The sequence below is a fragment of the Balaenoptera borealis genome, assembly GCF_965194805.1.
Source record: "Balaenoptera borealis genome assembly, chromosome: 8".
NCBI classification, from domain to species: Eukaryota; Metazoa; Chordata; class Mammalia; order Artiodactyla; family Balaenopteridae; genus Balaenoptera; species Balaenoptera borealis.
In genome coordinates, this window is record NC_138865.1 from 72,756,175 (window position 1) to 72,776,474 (window position 20,300).

At 40.6% G+C, this 20,300-nt stretch overlaps 1 protein-coding gene across 5 annotated transcripts in view; it reads left to right on the forward strand.

The window, feature by feature from the left end:
• The window catches only part of ENTREP1 (endosomal transmembrane epsin interactor 1), a 61,566-nt gene that overhangs the window by 14,968 nt on the left and 26,298 nt on the right, over positions 1-20,300 (forward strand). The window contains exon 3 of one of the 5 annotated variants that reach the window (XM_082403669.1): positions 8,342-8,428. The exons of the other annotated variants lie outside the window; for them this stretch is intronic. Within the exon in view, the coding sequence (XP_082259795.1) occupies positions 8,342-8,428 (87 nt within the window). The remainder of the gene's footprint in view (positions 1-8,341; positions 8,429-20,300) is intronic. 5 annotated transcript variants of the gene reach the window in all.

Consider the following 20,300-nt stretch of genomic DNA (forward strand, 5'->3'; position numbering starts at 1 on the left):
CAGTGATTACATCAGGTTTATACTGGTTTGAACAAAGAAGGTCAGTTTGACCTAGTTCCTTCAAACTCAAGTTTTCATGGAAACTCAGAGTTGGAAGATTTCATTCACTGCGTCCTCTTCTTTCTACTGATAGAATACTCAGGTGTCCAGAACAAAATAATAATTTTGGGAGACACTTTGTGAATGTTTGTAGCTATTTTGGGCTGTGTCTGGGATTAAGGTTGGGGGTGTGTGCGTGTGCCTGCATCTGTGTGTATATGTGCGTGTGTATGGTATCCTATCAAGAATACTTGTGTATTTTCCATCAAGAGCAAACATTTTCCATTTTAAAAGAATGTCCTTTTATTTTCTAGATATCATTCAGTTTTCATTCTAATAAAATGTTTTAGACTTGTTTATAAATCACAGACTCAGTGTTGGGAATGACCTCAAAGATTGCCTTACTTAAGCACCTCAGTTGGAAAACAGAATTGTCTTGATAAGATAGTTACTGAATTGGTGGACTGGACTCGGGCTGGTGTCCTAGCTGGGGTGGAGACCCCCTGTCTCTGCCAGGAAGGTTCTTTCTCCTATTGGATTTGCACAGCCAGTAACAAAACTGATGCTGAGACTGGAACAGCACAAACTTTTTTTTTTTAACTATAAAGATGTTTTTATTTTTATTTTATTTTTTTTTCACATCTTTATTAGAGTATAATTGCTTTACAATGTTGTGTTAGTTTCTGCTGTATCACAAAGTGAATCAGCTATATGTATACATATATCCCCGTATTCCCTCCCTCTTGAGTCTCCCTCCCACCCTGGAACAGCACAAGCTTTATTCGATGGCCAAAGGATGGAGAAGAGGGAACCTAGTTCTCAAATCAACTTCTCAACCCAATTTGGGGGAGAGATGCCAAATATATAGGAGGGTCAAGGTAAAAGGAGGGAGGGAATTAGAAAGAGTGGGAAGAACACTCATGAGTTATTCGAGAATCAGAGTGTGGTTTGGACCTGGAACTGATGCAGCCCTCCTTTTCAGTCGTTGTGTGGGCTTTTCCAGTTGTTGTCATGGCAGTCATCAACTGTCATGGTGCTGGTGGGTGTGTCATAACCTGCTGATGTATTACAATGAACGTGTAATGAGGCTCAAGATCTACTAGAAGTCAAATCTTCCGCCATCTTGGACCTATTTGGTTCTAACCAGTTCTTTTTTTTTTTTCTTTGCAGCTTCCTCCTGAAGCTTAGATTAAGACTAATTGGTTTCTATTTGAGGGAGGGGCAAGGGTCTGATTGTGGGGCAACAGCCTCGGTAACAAGATGTTTTCCTTTGGTGGTACATTTGGTAAGAATTGCCACTGTGAAAGCCCAGCCAGGCATTCTGCCTACAGTTTTGGTTGCTTATGAAGTGGTAATTTGAGCTATAGTTATTTTTATTTTTCTTGTCAGTTTGCAACAGAGGGGATGAATATGACCTTCAAGCTGATAAAAGACAGCTTTATCCTTTAGCACCAAGAATGAAGGTTCTTCCCTGGTGATGTTCTTGGGTCACATACGTGGTTTATTGTCAACTGTGGGTCCTGTTGATTTGAACCCTAGACTAAGAACAGAAGAGGTAGATGAATTGGCTGTTTTTAGAAAATGATCCATCAGTTTCTCTTCTAACTTCAAGATTATAGTATTTAGGGTAAAGCCTCCCTTATTCCCCAAAGAGACTAAAAAATGGCGTCAGTATGATATACAGATATCTTATTGCCCCTCAGCTAACAGTTCAAGTAAGCTAGGCTGGTAAGATGGTCCTGCTCCATGAAGCCATTTGGGGATCCAGGTTCTTTCCATCTTATTGTGCCTCAAAGGGAGGGTCATGAAATGTCCAGACACTTTGTCAAAAGAGATTGAGGAACTAGTCTCACCAGATAGTCAGAAAATACTTATAGGTGGGTTATGCCGTGGGACAGATGGTGGCCCTTTCATTCCTGATGATAAAAGAACAGGAGGGGGCAGAATACCTAAGCACAGTTTAGGAATCTGTACATTTATAGAAGGAACTCTGAAGCTCTGGCTTGTGCAGTCTGGTTCTTTCAGGAATATTTCATGGTTGTCAGTCATTTGGAATGAGCTCCCTGGTTTGAGAGTTCAAGAAACCTGCATTTTAATGCTGACACATTACCACTAATTATTGGATGATCTCAGGGAAATCTCTTGATTTCTGCGGGTATAAAATGAGGGGTTTTTTTTACCTGTAGTATTTGTTGCATCCCCTTGTCTTGAATACCACTGTTGATTCCCTGAAATCCTGTTGATCAAACAAAGCTAAGTTTATTGGACCTGCTGAAGTAAGGGAGAACACCTTACCGGTAGTTCTCAGAAGGAGTGAGTCTAAGAGAGGATACTGATAGAGTTTTAGGACCCCAGCTGGGTGATTTTAAGGTGAGTCTTGCAAGATAGGGAATTGACTGGACTTGGGCAGAACCTATGAGATAATAGCTTTGGATTGGCGGGGAAATGGAGGGGAGGGCCTGGAAGCAAGATTTGATGAGTAAGTTGTTAGTTTTGATAACTATTTTAGTTGGTTCACAATCTTACCTTTGAGGAGCAAGTATTTCTTGGAGCAAGTAGCTAAGTTATCTTTGCTTGTTCTCAGTATTGTTTATTATAGGGTCAGAAGAGTATGGCCAGTCCCAGAATTAGCACAGGGACTGGAAATTATGTTGGTTTTAGTTCTCATCGTAAATTTCATGGAGGACCCATTCTTTTTTTTTTTTAACATCGTTATTGGAGTATAATTGCTTTACAATGTTGTGTTAGTTTCTGCTGTATAACAAAGTGAATCAGCTATACATATACATATATCCCCATATCTCCTCCCTCTTGCATCTCCCTCCCACCCTCCCTATCCCACCCCTCTAGGTGTTCACAAAGCACCGAGCTGATAACCCTGTGCGAATCAGCTGCTTCCCACTAGCTATCTATTTTACATTTGGTAGTGTATATATGTCAGTGCTACTCTCTTACTTCGTCCCAGCTTACGCTTCCCCCTCCCTGTGTCCTCAAGTCTGTTCTCTACGTCTGCATCTTTATTCTTGTCCTGCCCCTAGGTTCGTCAGAACCATTTTTTTTTTTTTTTTTTGGATTGGAGGACCCATTCTTAACATCCATTATGCTAATTAAGCAAACAAATAATTTCATCAATCGGACAACTTATTTCCATTGTCATTCTGCTAATTTAGCAAAGCTGCTGGGATGTTGTTGGGAGATAAAGATAAAAGCAGCAGCTTCTGGAGTATGGCTTTTTTCATAAATGCTGAGTATCCTGGAATTTGAATTCTTAATCGTCCTGAGGGTGTAGCTTGGAGCAGTCAATATGTACATGATATCACACTGTGCTGAAGTGTTTGGAAGTGTATTTCAGACATACTGTAGTATGTGTGCATCTGGGTTGCTGAAGGGCCTTCTGACCATCCTGCATCCAGGCTTTCTGAGCCCAACAGGCCATAGTGATCAATTTCTGAATATGACTCTGAGACAACTACGTGAACTGTGAATGATTTGGGGCAAGGGGGGAGACCATTTTGAATCAGGGAGCATCTTAAAATAGATGTCATGTGAAAAGTTGCGGAATAATGTGTATGGTACCCCTTGTGTTTTTTAAAAACATCTGGGGGATCATACGTGTGTTTGTAGTTACATGAAAAATTCTTGAAAAGATATACAAGAAACTGTTTACAGTCGGCACCTCTGTTGAGTGCAGTGGGAATGGGAAGGAAGGAGCCTGACTTTCCACTTTATGTCTGGAGAGGACATGTGTTGTGTGAAGTGGAGGATGTTTTAGTTTCCCTATTTTGTTTGGGTTCTGGCTGCCAGTACCTACATATCTGAACTCTCTTTCTGGGGGGTTTGTTTATCTGCCCTTGTGTGTCCTGATGAGAGACAGGATCCTGTCTCTGGCTGGAAACTTCTCAGGCTAGATGCTTACACTCCTGAATGCCGGCAGCCAGGGTGTGAGCCGTGACCTCCCCCCACTGAAGCTCCGGCCCAGGACTTGGAAGCTGGAGCCCTTGATGCAGAATAGCCGGGGCAGCTTAGAATTCATTAGGCAAAAGAGGCAACCTGTGTCCTAGGCTGGCATCCAGTGAGCTGGCTTTCCTGTGGCATGACCTTGGTAGAGGTCCCAGCACCCAGCTTCCCTTGGCTCCTTCCCAGATTTCTGAGCCTGGTTCCTGTGGATTCCATGAACTACCTGATAGCCTGCTTGTTTAGCCTGAGTTGGTTTCTGTTGTTCATAACATAATCGGGAACTCCGACTGCTGCGGGACCATGATTTTTTTTCTTCTGTGAATGTTACTTTTACAAGAATTTTTAAAAAACTAGTTCAAAAATAAAGAGGTTCATTTTAAACATTTGCTCATTTATGGTAACTCAGTTGAAGAACAAGAAATCCAGTGGGCGCTCAAGTTAGATTGATTTATGTTTTGTGCTTGACTTGGGTGGAAAGTGTTAGGTAGATACAAAGGGTTGCCTTGTAGAGCTCTTCAGTGAACAGAAAAGAATAATTTATAAACGGACGTTGTGTATTAGCAGGTATTCTGCACGTTGATGGAGTGTAGATTTGAGTCGGACCTGGATCTGATCAGGGTCCCATAATTAGATGTATAGTTTAGGACATAATAAATAAATCACCTCTCTGAGACTTTTCCCCATTTATTTCTATATCTATAAGATATATTTATTTATATATGATATACATACATGACACAGTGTATGTATATATATCAAACATATGTGTATATAGGATATATACACACACATACATAGACACCATATATATATATTTCAAACATACCACTGTGACATTGTGACATTTTATAATTTACTGAGTGCCTTTTAAGAGGAAAAAAATTTTTTTATTTAAAAAAGGGGGAGCTCATTAGCCTTCTTACTCTTATTGAAAGTAATAATTAGACCTCTGTGCATTTTTCCCAGCATCCAAACCTGACCACACTCCCCCAAATTAACCATTTTAATTTCTCTCTGCTTTTAGTGCCCCTGGCAGTTGTCTCCATCTCACTAAAAGGGAGGCATGGGTGACACAGTCTCTCCTATTGAAGTTATTTTTATTTGAAAATAATTTTTATTTCTCTTATTGATGGCTTTATAATTTTAAATAATATTATAAAGTTCTGTTTCTTAATTCATTAACTTTGGACAGTATCTTTTGATTCTCTCTTTTATAAGATGAAGAAATTAGCAGTTAGCTCTGCTTCTTTCTCCCTTTTACCTCCTGTTGATGGTAACACCATTCATTTCCTTTATATGGTCAGTGATTTAACGTTAACATTTTACTCTTAAACTATATCATACTATTCAGATTTTGTCTGTAAATTGTTCCTAAAAGAGTGAAAACCGATAATAGCATTTACAGTATTTTCATTATATGAATGTGATTGAAATAGGAGGTTAGAATTGGATTCTTGCTTTCCAGATTCACCTGAGGCCAAAATACAACCGATGCCAACAGCTCCCAAGTTCCAGTGTGTGTTAGACTATCTAAGCAGGACTTGCAAAGCTTCTGGGTGAAACCAGCTTTGCAGCCCTTAGCTGGTCTCCATCCCCCAGCCTATAAAAGGATTAGGGGTTAAAGAGACAAAAGTTTGGAGAAAGTTACTGAATTGCTGTGGCATTTTAAGTTCCACCTCTGCATGGGGGAGGGGAGCGGTGCTTAAAGATAAGCACTGGAGAGCCTGAGACAGGTCTCACAGTGGTTGATTGGGCTGGTGTCAGACTCCTGCCTGGGGAATTTAAAGGGCTGGCTGGAGTCCTTGTGACCTGAGAGTTAAAGACTGCAGTTGGGAAATAATTGTACTTTCACAGACCAAGCCCAAGAAGTGTACTTCCAGCTGACCAGATGGGTGGGCCCTGTAAGAGAGAGTAGGCCTGGGGTGAGCTTATATCCTGCCCCAGGGAGCCCCTTAGAGGAGTGAGGGGACCAGAGCAGAGAGAGGCCAGGCTTGCACTGACAGATGCCCACATTAAGGGAACTGCAGGTTCAGAAATGGGTATCTCAGAGGAGCCAATGGAAGCCTCATTCAGGAGAGTCTCCTGTAAACACTTGCCAAGGCCAGCTGTGAACAATCGAGGGAACTCTTCCTGCCCCCCACCTTGTTTACGCACTTGGCCTGGCCTCCCCCTTGCTCCCTCCTCTCCAGAATGGCAGAGCTGTGGCTGGCAGGCTCAGGAGAAGTGAACACAAAAAGCAAGGAAATAGAGGAGATTGTATCTTTTCACTGCCTTTCCCACTGCAGACGTGTTTGCTCCCTACAAGAAGAAGCCTGGGACTTCCCTGGTGGCGCAGTGGCTGAGAATCTGCCTGCCAATGCAGGGGATACGGGTTCGAGCCCTGGTCTGGGAAGATCCCACATGCCGTGGAGCAACTGGGCCCGTGAGCCACAACTACTGAGCCTGCGCGTCTGGAGCCTGTGCTCCGCAACAAGAGAGGCGGCGATAGTGAGAGGCCCGCGCACCGCGATGAAGAATGGCCCCTGCTTGCCACAACTAGAGAAAGCCCTTGCACAGAAACGAAGACCCAACACAGCAAAACAAATAAAAAATTAAAAAAAAAAAAAAAGAAGAAGCCTGATGAGAAGGAAAGAAGCTGAGATTTAAATGCAGTTTCAAGTTTTGACTGGGACACATGTCTGGACATTTTAATTACCAAAATGGGCCGTTTTGTGACTTGAAGTTACTGGAGGACTTTTTGTATCTGATGTTGACCAGAGGAGTCATGGGCCCAGCCTCAGATTTCATCTAAGGGATCAGGAAGACCTAGCCCTACAAAGTGGGCGTGAACAACATAGCCGGGGTGAGGGTGGAAACAAAGTGGTTTTCTGTTGATGCCCATGAGTCTTGCTTGTTCAAAGGATCAGCTGCATTATTTTCTGTAGCACCAGGAAGAGTGATTGGATCTAGAGAGAGAACAGTTTCAAGCAGCCAGGTCAAATCTATTATTCTTTTTTAGTCTCTATCATTTGCTCAGCATCATGTCATATTTTAGTTTGCTTCAGCTTTGGACCATGACTGATGTATAGAGTGACGTTTTTCTTAGAGTTTCTAAATGACTCTTCTTTTCCTTCTTGGCAGAAAAGGTACCTAATCTCAGAGATCATGTAGCTTCTTCTTGTATTTTTAAACAGCTTTATGGAGATGTAATTGGCATACCAAAACATTCACACATTTAAACTGTACAGTTCAATGGCATGTTCACAGATATGCACAAACATCACCACCATCAATTGTAGAACATTTTCACATGACCCTAAAAAGAAACCCTGTACCCGTTAGAAGTCACTCCTCATTTCCTCTCAATATTCCCACCCTAGGAAACCACTAATGCACTGTCTGTCTCTATAAATGTGTGTATTCTGGGTATTTCAAATAAACAGAATCATATAATATGTGATCCTTTGTAACTGGCTTCTTTCACTTAACATTTTTTTTAGCACAATATTTTTAAGGTTCATCATATTGTAGCATGTATCAGTACTTTTCCCCCTTTTTATAGTTGAATACTATTCCATTGATGGATATACCGCAGCTTATCTATTTATCAGTTGATAGACGTTCCCACTTTCTGTCTACTATGAATAATGGTGCTGTGAACGTTAGTTTTTTTGTGGACATGTTTTCATTTCTCTTGGCTATATGACTTGGGGTGGAATTGCTGAGTCATATAGTAACTCCATGTTTAACATTTTGAAGAACAGTTTCCCAAAGCAACTGTGTCATTTTACATTCCCATCAGCAGTGTATGCGGGTTCCAATTTCTCTGAATCTTTGCCAATACTTATTATTGTATTTTTGATTATAGCCATCTTTATGGGTGTGAAGTGGTATCTCATTGTGTTTTTGATTTGATGTTGAGAATTTTCATGTGTTTACTGGTCATTTGCATGTCTTCTTTGGAGAAATGTCTATTCAGATCCTTTGCCTCACCATACCTCACCATAGTAACGTTATCACAACTAACAAAATTATCCAATTTCCCTTTTCAAGTCCCTTATCAGATATGTGATGTGCAAATATTTTCTCTCATTCTATGGGTTGTCTTTCAACTTTTTCGATGGCATCATTTGAAGCACAAAAGTTCTTAATTTTCATGAATTTAATTTTAATGAAGTTCTTTTGTTGCTGTACTGTCATATCTAAGAAGGCTGGTCTGATCTAAGGTCATGGAGATTTACTCCTATATTTTCTTCTAGGAGTTTGATTGTTTTAGCTTATACTTAGGTCTATAATCTATTTTGAGTTAATTTTTGCATACGGTGTGTCAGTGGTCCGAGTTCATTCTTTTGCAGGTGGATATCCAGTTGTCCCAGCACCACTTGTTGAAGAGCCTGTTTTTTCCTCATTGAATTATCTTGGAACCCTTGTTGAAAATCAACTGACTCTAAGTGTGAGTTTTACTTATCTAGCTTTTTTTTTTTTTTTTAATTTATTTATTTATTTTATTTATGGCTGCGTTGGGTCTTCGTTTCTGTGCGACGGCTTTCTCTAGTTGCAGCAAGCGGGGGCCACTCCTCATCATGGGGCATGGGCCTCTCACTATCGCGGCCTCTCCTGTTGCGGAGCACAGGCTCCAGACGCGCAGGCTCAGCAATTGTGGCTCACGGGCCTAGTTGCTCCGCGGCATGTGGGATCCTCCCAGACCAGGGCTCGAACCCCTGTCCCCTGCATTGGCAGGCAGATTCTCAACCACTGCGCCACCAGGGAAGCCCTTATCTAGCTTCTTATTCATACTTTTTGCTAGTTGTTTCACTTTCTCCTTTGGACATTTCTAAGACTATTAACTTCCTATTCCAGTTTGGACTTAATTGTTTTCTAGGTCTCCTATACAGATGTCATCTAAATATTTCTTTTCTTGGTATTCTTGGATTAGAGCCATTGTTTCTTAGATCTCAAGCCTCATGCATTCTTTTTTCTTGAATTCCTTTTTGCCAGAGAATATTCTCAAATAAAAGTTTTCATGAAGAATGTGAGGGAAACGAGCTCTTTAAGGGTTTGAATGTCTTGATGTGTCTTTGTTTTGCCCTCCCACTTGAATGATAGTTTGGCTACATATAGAATTTTGGGTTCAAAATGATTTTCCTTCCAAAATTTGAAGGCATTGCTTGATGACTTCTGTCACTGATGCTGACCTGATTCTTGTTCCTTAGTGGGCAGCCCCTTTCTTTCTATCTGGAAGCTTTTAGGATCTTTTCTTTATCTTCGTATTGATAAAGTTTAATTTTCAAAAAGATAAAATCATGACTCTTAGGCAAATATAAAATGAACACGTGTCAGTAATGAGGGAAAACTTGTTCAAAGCACATTTGAGGAGCTAAGTATTTATAGGTGATGTTAGGAGGAGATTGCTGGGGTAGATACAAAACTGGTTGATGTCCAGCAGAGCCATAAACAGTAACTTTTGAGGTTTTCTGTTCCATTGGACAGAATTTTTACTGAAAAAAAAATCTGCAACTTAAACTCTGCCTCCACAGAGTTATAAAATAGCCAATCAAATAACTAAATAAGTAAATGGAATACCCAATAATCTCTTTTGCCCATTTCCAAGTTTCAGATAATTTTTCTGACAGTCTTCTGAAATTACATGAAGGTATATTTAGGTGTGGGTCTTTTTTCCTTCATACTTTTTGACTATTTTTACTATTGAGTATTTGAGTTTTTAAAAATTTGAAGACATGTGTCTCTCTTCAATACCAAGCAATTTTCTTTGCTGTTTCTTTGATTATTTCCTTCCCTCCATTTGCTCTGCTCTGTTTTTCTAGAACATCTAATAGTCAGATGTTGGACCTCTTGAATTGATCATCTTTGTTTCTTAACTTTTCAAAGTCTTATACTTTTTATTTCTTTGTCTTTTTCTTTTCTATTCTCTGAGTAATCAATGTTTTCTCCATGGGGGTCAGTAGTTCTGGTTGACATCTTGGTCCTTCTTGTTTGGTGCTGTTAAATTTTTGAATGTCTGTTGTTCCTTGATAATTCATAAATTCTAGTTGTGACTGAAGAACTAGGTTGGTAATATTTTTAATGTTTGTAATAATTTGTAATAATAAGAATAGTAATAATAGTAAACACATAAGTAAGATGCATGTATTAACCCACTAATCCTATAAGATGTTATTAGTATCCTCATTCTGAGGAAACCAAGGCACAGAGAGGTTAAGTAATTTGCCCAAGGTCACACAGCCAGAAGTGACAGAGTTGGGTTGCAATTTCAGGTGGTTTCTATCTAGAGTCCATGTTCTTAATCACTACCCTTGCTTTTGTGGGTCTGTTTCCACAGCAGACTTGTCTGTTAAGGGATGGGAGGGTTGCTGGGAGCTCTGTGCAGCTGAGCGGGCCTTCTTGATGGATAGGCTTTATTTTAAGGTGTGCTTGAGAGAAGTAGATGACTCTGTTATACCAAAAAGAAGACTTGACTTGGAGGGACTATTCCACCAGGACCCCTGTATCCCCAGGCACATTACTCTGCTCTTTTATAAAGAAGTTCATTAGTAATAGCTGGTGGGCACATGCTTCTGCTTCTTGTTACTTTTGCACCTACAAAAGCCTCTTCAATATTTTTTTAATGTTTTATTATGCAAATTCTCAAACTTACAGAAAAGTTGAGTAAATAATGAATTCTCATATACCTTCCACTTGGATTCAATAGCTTTTAATGTTTTGCCTTACTTGTTATGTTTATATATAAATATTTTACATTGAAGTATTTCAAAGTTTCAGACTTCATGGTACTTCACCCCTGTATGCTTTAGGAGGCATCTCCTAAAAATAAGACATTCTTCTACCTCACCATAACATTATCATAAGTAAGAAAATTATTTGTAATTTCCTAATGTCATCTAATATTCAGCCCATATTTAAACTTTCCCAGTTATTCCAAAATGTTATATAATTTTTTATTCATCAAAAAGCTTTTCAACTGAAGTATGATTTGTGCATATTTGTGTATGTATATGTGTACAGCTTGACGGATCATTCAAAAGTGAATACTTCTATGTGACCCTGTTCTGTTCTTCAAAATCCAGGACCCAGTCAAGGTTCAGTCATTTTATTTGACTATTCTGTCTCTTTAGTCTTCTGTATTCTAGAATACTCTTCCTGCCACTTTTTTTTTCTTTTTCCAGGAATTGACTTTGTGAAGAGATGAGTCCAATTGGTTTCTTTATCTTCTCTCCCTCCCCATCTCCTTCCCTCCTCCTCCTTTTCCTCCTTCTTCCTCTCCTTCTCCTCTTCCAGTTTCTCCTACTCCTCCTCTTCCTTCTTCCTTTGATATGGGAAATTTCAAATATACTCCTAATGTGAGAGAAACACAGCAACCCCCCACCTTGTACTCATTGCCTAGCTACACATGTTCAAGCTTGTCTCCCCTACACCCCTAACCATCCATTTCTCTTCTCCCTTACCCCTGTGTTGTTTTCACATAAATCCGAACCTTCACATTTCCTCCTTCAATATTTCAGTACATATATATAAAAGACACGGCTGGGAGCCCAGCAAGGGCTGTTGACTAGAGCATGAACATGTGACCTCCTCCTGTAACAGCCACCCGGCATGGAGACTGGGTTCTGAGAGGGACTGTCTGTAATGAGTGTTCCAAGAGGCCCAGGTGGCCCAGGCGTCATCTTACTGTCTAGCCTGGATGTCCCAGAATGTCACTCCTGCTGCATTCTCTTGGTCAAACAAGTTCCCAAGGCCACCTTAGAATCAAGGGGAGGGGAATTGGAAATTGGGCTCTACCTCTTTTCCTCTTTTTTTTTTTCTTTTGTGAGTAAAATCTACATATTTTAAATTTTACAATTTTAACATTTAAAAGTATACAGTTCAATGACATTAAGTACATTCACAACGCTGTGCCACCATCACTACTATCCATTTCCAGAACTTCTTCATCATCCCCAACAGAAACTCTGCACCCATTCAACCATAACTCCCCATTCTCCCCTGGTAATTACCATTCTGTTTTCTGTCTCTATGAATTTGATGACCCTAGGGACCTCATATAATTGCAGTCATACAATATGTGTCCTTTTGTATCGGGCTTATTTCACTTAGCATACTGTTTTCAAGGTTCATTCGTGCTGTAGCGTGTGTCAGTACTTCCTTTTTAAGGCTGGATAATATTCCATCGTATGTATTAGTCTTCACCTCTTGACGTGAGGAACAGCCTGTAAAGTACAGAGGGAAGGACTTGATGGCAGCTGTCTTTGAGGACTCTTGGCTCTGGATAGTTTCTCAAGAGCCTTGATCTTCATTGTTTGGAAGTCATAAGATCTGACTCTCTAATTTGCTGAACCTTGAGAAGCTAAGAGCAGTGGAGAAGGGGCTAGAAGCAGGGAAAGAACGAAGAGTAGAGATGCACAGATGAAAGAGAAGAATAACTTCGAAGGAAAGTGAAGTCTTAAGAATCATAGATCTGCCATTTTGCTTCAAACTTTCTGCTGCTTTTCTTATCTTCAAATCCAAATTTACTTCTGCCACCTTATTCCCCAGGGGCAGAGCAGACCACGTTCCTGACCCTTTCACCTTGTTCGAAGAGTACATCCCTTGTGTCATGTCATCCTCTGATTATTTCTCTTGAGACTCTCATTAGGATATTTTCCTCCTGGTCCTGTGCCACATTCCTGATGAGAATATGTTAATTTAGAGTGGCAGAGCTGCCTAAGTTGTACCAGGGAATTATGGAGGCAGACACATGATGAGGACACCCCTTTCTCTGCTACGCCTGATTGCTTGGGTCATGAGAAGAGTCACTTTCCTGAGAAATGAGGGGTGCAATGTGCTGAAAGGCAGCCCTGGGGGATGGGGGATCTGCAAGAGAACAGGGCAGGGGAGGACCCCAGGTAAGGCAGAATTTCCTCTCACAAGCTGGAGCCTTGAAAATACCCTGAGATTTGTATATTTTCCTCAGGAATTTGCACCTCTCAGTTATAAGTGCTTTTAGCTCACCTCGAAGCTGTGTCCCAAACTAGTGAAAATTTGTGTCTCACTCTGGTGGGGAGAGGAAGAAGCCCTTCGCTACTGTTGAAAAAGGAATTCAAAATAAATGTTATTACACTTTAAATATTTTATAGAAAGAACATCTGAGATAGCCGTAACATGAGTAAATCTGACACTTAAACATCTCTGAGAGGAAAGAGAGACAGCTGGTTCTGTTCACAGCCACGGGCCTGTGTTTGGCTTGTTGGCAGGGAGAACCAGTCTGGACATTGGTAATATATCTGCCAAGCTTCTGGAAGAAGTTTAAAAGATGTCAGGGGAGTGAAGCCCAGGAACAGGTTCTCTTGGGATCTGAGGATGAAAGGCGCCCTGGCAAACCAAGTCAGCGCATGTGTGAGCTCCCGAAATGGCTTTAGAGCAGCAGGAGGCTGGGCTTTGTGAGTCGCTGTGATTTACTATGTTTTGTTTGTTGCCATGGTGCTGAGCTGTCTATCAGAAGATTCATTTTGCTAAACTAGTTCAGAAAGGTTTTAGTCTGGTGTCTTGTCTTCGATTTTTTTTCCTGGTGTCATTGGTGTTGTATTCAGATAAATTTGCTCATGATTCTACACCTTTGTATTAAAATGCTTCTCCAAACTGAATTAAAATTGTAAATGTTAAGAGTCAAATAAGTGGTTATGTTCATTGTCATGGGTCCTATGACATTCGTCTTATTAACCAGTGACTGATCAGTGGTTTGGAGCTTGGACTTCTTGTCTCTGAGAACATAAATGTTAGAATGTTGGTCACATTCCCAGCCAGATCACAGAATGTTCTTGTTTCAGTGGGAAAATGTAACCTGAATTCTAAGGACTGGGTGCTTTGTTCTTCCACCCACTCACCCACCACCCCCACTCCTTCCTACAAAGTGATGGGACAGGAGTCCCAACGCTTCCCATCTTCATCCCCCAGGAAGTGGTGAGTTCCCACCAGGAGCAGTAGTGGTAGCCATTTTCATGCAAGCAGTGATAGTTAGTATGGTGTTTGCCTTTCAGGGCCTGTCTGTATATGTTGCAGAATATTAGTAAGGATGCATGATACCTCCATATAGTGTTTATAATAAGAATCAATTTTCTTTCATTTGTTCATTGATTGATTCATTCATTCATTCATTCAGTAATATTTAAGACCACCTATGTTTTTGTGCCCCACTGGAGAAAAGTGTATTCTGTTTTACGTTTATTTTTGAGCAGTATCAAAAGAGTGCCTGTGGGGGAAAAAAGGCATAGTGACTAAATGGGTAGCAGTGATATTTTCTTGGGAAATTAAAAGAAGAAAGAAAGTGTGAAAGAAAAGGATTCTGAGGCAGTAGTAGTATTTTTTGAATTAAAAGTTTTTGAGAAGTTTCTAAAGGAAAGAATTTGGCGAGCTTTTGATATTTAAATAGAAAAAAACACACACACATACACAAGTTCACTAATCCCATTCATGAGGAATAAATTCTGTTGTTTTGGCTTTCCTCATTGCTATTGTAGGATTCAGTTTTCTCAGGACCACTGAGTCAATTTATGCTTGCCCATTGACTCTGCCCTCATGACCTAATTACCTCCCAAAGGACCCACCTCCTAATGCCATCGCTTTGGGATTAGGATTTCAATTTACGAATTTTGGGGGACACAAACATTCAAACCATAGCAGTGGGTTTTATTTCATTTATGAGTGTACTACAATTTGTTCATCTGTTCTCCTATTCTTAGACGTTTGGATTGTTTCTAGTTTTTGGCTATTATGAACCCGTCGCTATGAATATTCTTGTACATGTCTTTTTCTAGGCATATGCACTAATGTATATACCTAAAAATGAATTGCTGAGTCATAGGGTGGTAGATATTTAACTTTATTAGAAACTGCCAATAGTTTCCCATAGTGGTTGTGCCATTTTCTAATTGTTTCTTAGACTCACAATCAGTCCTTTTCTAGCCTCACTTTCATATCCAGAGTGCTGCCACCCATTTCTGAACGTTTGGAGACTCTGAGGAATAAATTCTGCTGTTTTGGCTTTCCTCATTGCTGTTGTAGGAGATTGAGTTTTCTCAGGACCACTGAGTCAATTTATGCTTGCCCACTGGTTTTCTAACTTCTAAAATTTTACTGCCGTTTTTCTGTTCTCTCTGTCCTTATGGATTTCTACATTTAAAATATTTCCTTTATTGTCATTTTAATGGGTTTTCAGGAATTAGTAGAACTAAATGCTTCAGTTCAATTCACTAAACTCATTCATTTTTAAGCTACTCTACCTTCACACAATTACTGGAACTGTTTATTTATTTAAACATACATAATTGACTTTTCAGATGCATCTTGAGCTTGGAGCAGTAGGGAAGTAAAAAGCAAAGTGAAAGTCCTTAAGCAGCAGGGAAATGTCAGTCTATTTAGAGAATGAAATCTTGTATCAAAAAAGACACTCCACAATACCAAGCTGTGATAGGCATAATTATTTAATGATGTTATGTGATGGAGATTATGAGGAACTTTCTTAGCAGGTAGGAATGGGCAAACTGAAGGTGATGCTTCTTCTTGGATAGCTTCAGGTTCCCCAGACATTCTTTTATTGGGTCACTTAATTGAGACCTGGAGTGAACTGGGGGCAGTTGCAAGAGATCAGTGTCAAGGTGAATTCCAAATACTCAATTGAAAAACATACCTTTTGTGTCAAGCTACCTGGTATATAAGTATCAGAAGATACTCATGATTCAAGTTAGTAACAATAAAACCAAAAACATATAAGGCTTTAACTCATGTTGCCTGTCCTTGTGAGAGGGCCAGCTCTTTGGATCCTGGATTTTGCATTTTACCCTTAAAAGCCACAGGATGCAGTGAGGCAAGCTCTCTACTTTCTAAGCCCCACTGTCTTTCATGTCTAAAGTACAGGTTCTAGGAAGACATTTCTCCATCAACTCTGGACTTTTCTTTTTCTTGATGGTAAAACCCAGTGATGAATTGGCTTCAGTAGAATTCAGGTACTGTAACCCATGGGGTTCACTTCATTGAACAAGTAATGTTGAATTTGAAGTGAGAACAATAGGAGCTAGGCTTAAAGAGCAGAAAAAAATTAGGTTAAATGTAAGGAAAAATTTTAGAGAGAAGTTGTTAGTAGTCAAGGTCTTGGTAAAACACAGATGACAAAAAAATTATAACTTGGGCTTCCCTGGTGGCGCAGTGGTTAAGAACCCGCCTGCCAATGCATGGGACACAGGTTCGAGCCCTGGCCCGGGAAGATCCCACATGCCGCGGAGCAATTAAGCCCGTGAGCCACAACTACTGAGCCTGCGCTCTAGAGCCCACGAGCCACAACTACTGAGCCTGCGCTCTAGAGCCCACGAGCCACAACTACTGAAGCCCACGCACCTAGAGCCCGTGCTCCGCAGCAAGAGAAGCCACCACAATGAGAAGCCCGCGCACCGCAATGAAGAGTAGCCCCCGCTCACTGCAACTAGAGAAAGCCCGTGCACAGGAACAAAGACCCAATGCAACCAAAAATAAATAAATAAATTAATTAATTAATTAAAAAAAAAAACTATAACTTGACAAGCAGTTAATTAAGGGCCTGTTTACAAAGGTCTGTGCAGGGTATAGGGGACAGTGAAGCTGTTACCATCCCTAGTCCTGACGGGAGAACGGTGGTCAGAATCCGGAAGTCGGGATCATGTACAGAGGACCCCTTGAGACCTTGAGAGGACCTGTGGCTTTTCATGAGGGACACAGCCATCCTGAGGCTGCAGAGAAGGAACCAGGAGAATAACACCCCAGCCTCACTCTCCTCCCTCCCTTGGATCTTCTGCCAGACCTCCCCATTGCCTGAACCAAACCAGACACCAGAGGGCAAAGGAGCCCCAATGATACGGTCTGCGGGTCAGTCTCCCTGGGAGGAGGGGATGGAGTGAAGAGTAGAGAGAGGATCTGGCGGGACCAACAGGAGACACCCCGCACACGTGACAATGGTCAGCGTGGTGGAGTGAGTTCCTAAAGCAGGTCGCAGAAAGAATTATGGAAAAGTTTTGGAAACAATATACCTACAGATCATTCTTACAGTTTGTATATATCCTTTCCAGCTGCCACAAGTTCAGGTGCATCACAAGTGTAAGATACAAGGTGCTGGTATCAGACCGAGTGAAATTCATTTTATAATAAAAAGCTGCTCCCCTAAAGAGGAAATGCCTATTATTAGTAATAGTAAAACTGGTTGCCTAGCATTTTGCAGGATACAGAAGATTTTCATATACATCATTTTGTGTGAGTCTCTCATTAATCTTGGGAGGTACCTAGGATGATAGACCTTTTTTTTTTTTTAACCTATTTTGTTGAAGTATAGTTGATTTACAATGTTGTGTTAATTTCTGCTGTACAGCAAAATGATTCAGTTATACATATATATATATACATTCTTTTTCATATTCTTTTCCATTATGGTTTATCATAGGATATTGAATATAGTTCCCTGTGCTATACAGTAGGGCCTTGTTGTTTATCCATTCTATGTATAATATTGAGTTTACATCTGCTAATCCCAAATTCCCAATCCATCTCTCCCTCCCCCTCGCTCCCCCTTGGCAAGCACAGTTCTGTTCTCTATGTCTGTGAGTCTGTTTCTCTTTCGTAGGTAAGTTCATTTGTGTCATATTTTATTTCACTTTATTTTATTTTATTTTATAAATTTATTTATTTGTCTTTGACTGCGTTGGATCTTCGTTGCTGCTGCAGGCTTTCTCTAGTTGCGGGGAGTGGGGTCTACTCTTCATTGCGGTGCGCGGGCTTCTCATTGCGGTGGCTTCTCTTGTTGCGGAGCACATGCTCTAGGCATGCAGGCTGCAGTAATTGTGGCACGTGGGCTCAGTAGTTGTGGCTCATGGGCTCTAGAGCGCAGGCTCAGTAGTTGTGGTGCATGGGCTTAGTTGCTCCGCAGCATGTGGGATCTTCCTGGACCAGGGCTCAAACCTGTGTCCCCTGCATTGGCAGGCGGATTCTTAACCACTGAGCCACCAGGGAAGCCCTGTGTCATATTTTAGATTCTACAGATAAGGGATATCATATGGTATTTGTCTTTCTCCTTCTGACTTATGGTAATCTCTAGGTTATCCATGTTGCTGCAAATGGCTCTATATCATTCTTCTTTATGGCTGAGTAATATTCCATTGTATATATGTACCACATCTTCTTTATCCACTCATCTGTCCATGGACATTTAGATTGCTTCCACGTCTTGGCTATTGTAAATAGTGATGCTATGAACATAGGGATGCGTGTATCTCTTCGATTTATAGTTTTGTCCAGAATATGCCCAGGAGTGGCATTGCTGGATCATATGGCAGCTCTGTTTTTAGTTTTTTAAAGAACCTCCATACTGTTTTCCATAGTGGCTGCACTAATTTACATTCCCACTGACAATGTAGGAGGATTCCCTTTTCTCCACACCCTCTCTAGCATTTATTGTTTGTAGACTTTTTGATGATGGCCATTCTGACCGGTGTGAGGTGGTACCTCATTGTAGTTTTGATTTGCATTTCTCTAATAATTAGCAATGTTGAGCATCTTTTCATGCATATGTTGGCCATCTGTATGTCTTCTTTGGAGAAATGTCAATTTAGGTCTTCTGCCCATTTTTCAACTGGGTTGTTTTGCTGTTGTTGTTAAGTTGTATAAGCTATTTGTTTATTTTGGATATTAAGCCCTTGTCAGTTGCATCATTTGCAAATATTTTCTCCCAGTAGGACAATAGACCTTTTTATCAGATGAGAAAAGTGAGTCTCATAGAGGTTGTCTAAGATATCACAGCAAGCAAGGGGAAAGCCTGATCCCAAATTCAGGTGTCTTCCACAAAGAGAAACTCAAATCACCTGCAATGATTTTTTTAAAGGCAAGAATGATGACAATAGAAGAAAATATAAGAAATTCTTCCCTTTTCCAGGTATAGCTGTGTGGGCTTTGTGACTATGATGTTCTTCACTAGTAGCTGATTTTTCACTGTCTTCTGTTTAAGGGGATGCCATCTGGTGATGATTCGGATGGATATTTGAGTCCTGGATGTTATACCATTATAACTAGGTGAAAGCCAGAGGGGTCCATTCTGAAGGTCCCTGTATATCCTGAATCCCTTATAACTCCAATATTTTGTATGGTTGAGCCTGATCCAACCTCTGAAAGAGATATGCTTGGTATCCTAATAGCTGCCATGTCTGCTATATACCGCAGTGGTCTACGCTAGAGTACGGTAAGTCCCCTAGAGTACGGTAAGTCCCCTACATACGAACCTTCAAGTTGAGAACTTTCAAAGATGCGAACATGCGTTCAGGCATGAGTGAAATTGTAGCTTGCCCTCCATCTCCTATTGCTGACGATCCTTCAGCTCTACCATCTCCCACCTCCTCTCCCTCCTCCAGTCAGTAACTCTTCTTGCCTGTTCACTTGATGCCAGCCCCTGTATGCCAGCTGTTATACTGTACTTTTCAAGGTACTGTACTGTAAGATTAAAAATGTTTTCTTTATTTTTTGTGTTGGTTGGTTTTTTATGTATTATTTGTGTGAAAAGTATTATAAACCTATTACAGTACAGTACCATACAGCTGATTGTGTTAGTTGGGTACCTAGGCTAACTCTGTTGGACTTATGAACAAATTGGACTTAACAACACACTCTCCGAACGGAACTCATTTGTATGTAGGGGACTTACTGTAATTAGATGACCATTTGGCCAATGTTTGGCCAGAGTTTTAATAATAGTAATAAAAAAGCCAAATTTAGGGATAAATTTGGGGAACAGTGCATGGCTATTTTGAACACAGCCTCTGTGCCTTAGCCCAGGTCCTCATTCTGGGGTTTGCAGGGTGGCATTCTGGTGATGTGGCTTTAACTTCTCATTAGCGGCCCCTCCAGTGTAGGAGAGAAGCCAAGCCCACCAGACAGTGAATCCCTGGGGCCTTCTCTCATCTTGTTTTTGTTGTTCTGACATTTGAGAAGTAGATCATATTCACTATATGATCTCACACTCCTGTCTTGGCAGCTGGACTCAGGATTTTCTTCCTTATTTAAAAAATATATATTAAATATAATTTATATAAATCCCAGATCATAAGTGTTCAGTTAGCTAAGTTTTAACAGTTGGATACACCCATGTAGCCAATATCCAAAACAAGATATAGAACTTTTTTATCACTCAAGAAAATTCCCTTATCTCTTCCCAGTCAATCCCCTCACTCCACGCCTCCTCCCCAAAACAGGCAACTACCCTTTTTTTTAAAAAAAAAAAAAGCTTTTATATTTATTTATTTATTTATTTTTGGCTGCGTTGGGTC